Below are 5,369 nucleotides of genomic sequence, written 5' to 3'. Positions count from 1 at the left end.
ATTAGGGCACGCAGCTACATGGCTACAAGTTATCAATAATAATTCAACATTATTATATTAATTACCCAGTTATATATAACTCCAGGTATCATATATGCCTTTAGTTTTCGATGCCAATAAAGCTTTATTTTGGTTGCCACTCCGTGCGTGCTCGAGTTTGGCGCCGCATCAAGCATTTATATTACAGATTCATAATAATGACACTAATCATTAGCACGTTGTAGCATTCAGCGTTCTAGGAGCCAATATATAATGCAATGCGACCTAACACGATTAATCATCTAACTCATAAAGTTCTTCATTCTTAATCTGCTTAAAATTTGTGTCGACCTTGGGTTCCTCATGAGATAGAATATATAATCCCCTCAAGAGTAGTATGAAGTAACTCCTTGTCGTTTTTCTCACCTCGATCTAATGACTAATGATAAAAAATTCACATGCGCATGCCTCACTACAGTTTAATTTATGTATTGACTGCACCTTTGGTTTGTCTTTTTATCTGTTGTATCAATCATCGCTGCCAGTGGTGGCACCAACTAGTTACCTTATTATTATAGTTGCTATACATAAATTATGAAAAATTCTAAACATACAAGTAACCTTAATGTTGTAAAATATGTACTGTGTATATGAGTTTAGTTGGCAATATAATGGGCGGACACTTTGACATTTTTAATCACTCATATAATAATATATATCCAATTAATTGGTTAGAATGTGAAGATCGCCGACCATCTTAATTGATTTTATAATCGCTACTTCTTTGTCACTGATTTGGCTTTCTGTGATACCAGGATGCAAATTTCTGTAGCTGAAGCGTTCAACTGATGCATGTGAATCAGGCAGGTACTGATGCATGTGTACGTATGCATAAGAGTAATGCCATTTTTACTGTTTAAAATTGTTTAATAATTTTGACAGCCACTTCCACACATTTTATGTAGCTCCAATACACTACTACAATTTAAATATTGTGTACATAATTTTTTATCAAATAATACCCAGAAATTTGATCATGGAGTTTACATAACTCTAGTGAAATACATACAAGTTAAATCGTCTAAACTAGTTTACCTACACAAGCTGTAAATGTCCAAAACTATGGGCCTAAATTGCCACGACAGAGTTCCTTTATTGTCATTGATTAGAAATTAGAAATTCTAGCAAACTCATGGGACAGAGCTGTCTCGCTCTGGCTTTCTGGCTAGTTTTGTTGTATTTTCTATTTTGTCTTCTGTACTTGGTAATAGAAAAAATGTCCCATACATTTCAGAAGGGATAAGGAATTAATTAAGAGAGTAATCAACTAGAGTAAATTAGTTGAAAAACAAAACATCTGTTATAAAAAAAAAAAAATCTGTTGATTCATTTTTATGTTAACATAATTAACTTTACATATATTTAAATCGGTGAAAATTCAGTTACCATTAATTTCGCATAAAATTTATAAGTGAAAATCGTTAAATAATTAAATTAATTTGATTAAATTTTTATCTAATATCTCTGAATTATCAACTTTCTCGTAGAATTAACTGCACTTAAATTTGCACTAACACACGAAAATTAAGCAACCTTAAAGAAAGATGAAAGAAGTATGGTTAAAGAGAAGTTAAGAAAAAATGGGTGCGCCGCCGCTGTGATTGATATCATGGACACCACACCACGCACCACCACAAAACAAAAAACAGCGAAAATGACAGATACCAAAGACCAAAGGCCAACGTTCTCCTTTCCCACTATTTTTCTTTTGGTTTCCATATTTTTTATTTTTTACTTTTTTGTTATCCAAAATCAAAAGTTGCGCGATTTTGTTTGGGCGTAATGTCGGAGACCGCACCACCCCCGCGTCGTGATGTACGTGTCTATTGCCTACGAATCTGCTGCTCATCACTGGCGAGGGGCCTTCTCACTCGAATCTTCCCACGTTTATTTTTCTGCCGTCTATATTCCTTGAATAATAATTAATCATCATTTCGGAGAAAAATTTTGTTTCTCAAATAAGGATACTTTGGTATGTAAATGAACATATTTTGGATGCAGTATCTGCCCCATATTTACGTTGAATACTCATTTATAATCGTTAGATAATTTAACGAATTTAATTAAACTGACATTTTTAACTATTGATAAAAAATAATTTAAAAGAATATATATGAAGGACAAATAATTTGTCAAAAAATTTAAAAAGTGACAAAAAGTGATTAGATAGATATATCTAAATACACTAGATATAGTTATTTTTAAGCATAATTAGATACTAGAAAGATAATATTTTTTATATCTGAAATTTGGTGATTTTACGCATTTTTTTGTGAATGACCAAAAGTATTTTTAAAAAGAGGAGTGCTATACATACAAGTCTTTTTGACTTACAAGTCTTACAAGTTATTAGGCCTTTTAATGCGTTATTCAACGTTTCCTATTTTTAAAGCGCTACACTCAGAACGGTTCCTCCTCCTCCTCCTCCTCCTCCTCCTCCTCCTCTTCTTCTTCGTTTTTTTTTTTTTCGATTTTCATAGTTTCTGAAATCAAGCTTTGAAATCGTTTTGAAGAAGAAGAAGCAGCAGAAGATGAGGAGAAAGAGAAAGAGTTCTGAATTATGCAACGAATTTTGGGTGTATTTCTTAAATACTTTGGGTGTATTTTTCGTAATCTTTTGGGTGTATTTCTGTAATCCTTTTGAAGATAATGGAACTTCAGAAATACACCCAAAATGATTACAAAAATACACCCAAACGGTTACAGGAATGTACCCAAACGATTATAGAAATACACCCAAAGCATTACAGAAAATACACCCAAAAGATTTAAAGAAATACACCCAAAATTTGTTAAAATACATCTTATGCATAATTCAGAACTCTTTTTCTTTCTCCTCCTCGTTTTTTACTGCTTCTTCTTCTTCAAAAACGATTTCACCATGAAAAATCGAAAAAAAAAAGAAGATAAAACAGAGAGAAAGAACGTAAATGAAGAAGAAGAGGAAGACGATGAAGAAGAACGTGCAGAAACGAAAGAAAAGGAGAAGAAGAAGAGTAAGAGGAAGAAGAACGTGCAGCAAGAAGAAAAAGGCAAGAAACGAAAGAAAAGAAGAAGGAGAAGACGAAGAGGAAGAAGAATGGTTCGAAGCGTGTTTTGAGCGTTAGTTTTAATTGAACTTGTAAGGCTTACAAGCCTTAATCGCTTGTATGCCAAGAATTACTCTTTTAAAAATGAAAAAAATAGTTGTAAAGATTGAACTTTACCTTCGATTTTTTGCATGATGCAAGCATCATTCAAATGTTATCATTTAAATGCATATCAAACACATGCATAAATCATGGGTTATGCTATGCGTACACCAAAATTAGCTACTAAAGTCAGCCATCAGTATAAAATATATGTTGAAATATAAATACACATTGAAAATAAATTAAACCACACATATATTTATAAATACATTGGTGACTGATTTTAGTGGCTGATTTTGGTGTACAAATAACATTTTTCATAAATCATTTTCCATTTATAAAAAAGTTTTATTTTTTGGATTTTTGAATATTTTCTAAAAATATTTTTCTTAATACTGTTAGAGTAATTATTTATACCAAAAAAATTATAAGCATAAAATGATAAGTCATATTATCAGTATTATGCTAGTCATAATTCATGACATGTACGTGATAACAATTTCTTAATTTTCATCACCTTTAATTTAGTAATTACTATATGATATATGATATGATTTTATAACAATGTATATACTTCCCCAATTGGTTTGTGTTTACCCTAATATGAAATAGAAATATTAGGACATCATAAGAATTTATCATTTAGTTATTAATTTAATTTTTTTAGTTTATAATAATTTAATATCATATTTTATCTTATACTTTTTAAAATATTGTACTTAATTATTATATGATAAAATATAATTTATGTGGATAATTAAATTAAAGAAGATTATCTTGGGAGATTTGATATGGGCATATAGAGCAATAATGCGACTGATGCAAAATCCAAAATTCTAGTCAAACTAAGAGGGGTAGGCTACTTTGCATGAATATGCAAAGTGGTCCCATCTTACACTTTCACTATACAAACCACACCGTCCACCAGTACCGGCCCCTAAACCATTAACAAAAACACGCGCCTTGAATTGGAAGCGGGTGTAAGGATGGAGCAACACACGGTGCAAAAATTCAAAACAATCCAATCCATTTCCACTCTCCATTGCATGGCGCGTGCTACCACACAATCACACCATTCCTTAATATAATCCTCCTTAGCCGACCAAAACCCGCGATTAAAGATACAAGAAACTATCACCTAGCTTTTCTCTGTTTTCTTTTATTTGTAAGTTACGATTTTCCCTGCATGAGCACCTAATTACACTTACCTAAAAAGCTATCACTCATGAGTCATGACTACTAAATACTGCCTTCAAGATAATAACATAATAATAAGTTCATAATTCTAACAAACCTCGAAGCAACAGTTGAAGTTGGCTCCGTCAAGAATTTAAACAAAGAAGGAAATATGAAATAGCAAGCCGCAATTAATTAAGTTTGGTACAGACATTGTGGAACACATGAATAATATACATGAGATTTCTGATATAATCTAAGTCTAGATGTTAGATAGATAGAGAGATAGAAATAACTCCCATGAGAATGGAAGACACAATGGAGTGCAAAAAAGACGTCATCCGAAGCCTAAAATATTACTCACCCACACGTTGACACGTAGGCACGCACGCTCACAGCCACAAAGGTGGAGGCTCGTTCAGATCCACGGGAAGACCGCGCCCAGTCACTCCCAAAAACGACGTCATCTCAGAACTCTCCAGTACATGGTGGGATCCGCCCTCACTCACAGCCACTGCCGGCAGTGTCTGAGCAGCAGCAGCAGGAGGAGGTGGTGGTGGACGATGATCACGGAGGATGCTAGTTTGGAGAAACTCACGGAGCGCCACACGGCGTGATGGGACGGGGGGCCAGCACGTTCCTATGCTGAGATCGAGGGCGGTGGCCAGCGGCGGCGACGGGGGAAAGTTGGTCTTGGCCTTTGGTCCACGGAGGGAACGAGCGGCGCCGTCGTAGGCCATGGCTGCCTCCTCGGGTGTGTCGAAGGTGCCGAGCCAAACCCTAGTTTTCTTCCAAGGGTCGCGTATCTCGGCGGCATAGCGACCCCATGGTCTCTTTCTGACCCCTCTGTAGTGTCCCTCGCGAGAGCCACAAGAAGAGGAAGACGCCATGGACATGACAAACGTCAAGTTTAAAGCAGACTCAAGCTTCCTTTAATTTATTTTTGCAGGCTGATTATTGTTTCACTTTCCCTCAACCAAAAAGAACTACATTACCATCAAAGTGATAAAGTTAATATATGAG

At 34.7% G+C, this 5,369-nt stretch overlaps 1 protein-coding gene across 1 annotated transcript; it reads right to left on the bottom strand.

Moving 5' to 3' along the window:
- Positions 4,404 to 5,363, bottom strand: LOC107634679 (ethylene-responsive transcription factor 12). Its single transcript, XM_016338106.2, has one exon. The coding sequence runs from the start codon at positions 5,240 to 5,242 to the stop codon at positions 4,739 to 4,741; it is 504 nt and encodes a 167-aa protein (XP_016193592.1). The 5' UTR covers positions 5,243 to 5,363; the 3' UTR covers positions 4,404 to 4,738.

The sequence above is a fragment of the Arachis ipaensis genome, chromosome B03 (assembly GCF_000816755.2).
Source record: "Arachis ipaensis cultivar K30076 chromosome B03, Araip1.1, whole genome shotgun sequence".
Classification (NCBI taxonomy): domain Eukaryota; kingdom Viridiplantae; phylum Streptophyta; class Magnoliopsida; order Fabales; family Fabaceae; genus Arachis; species Arachis ipaensis.
This window is presented reverse-complemented; position numbering and strand designations above follow the sequence as displayed.

Bases quoted from the DNA above. Each gene is read 5' to 3' on its own strand.
- LOC107634679 (XM_016338106.2), bottom strand. From the start codon at position 5,242: ATGTCCATGGCGTCTTCCTCTTCTTGTGGCTCTCGCGAGGGACACTAC.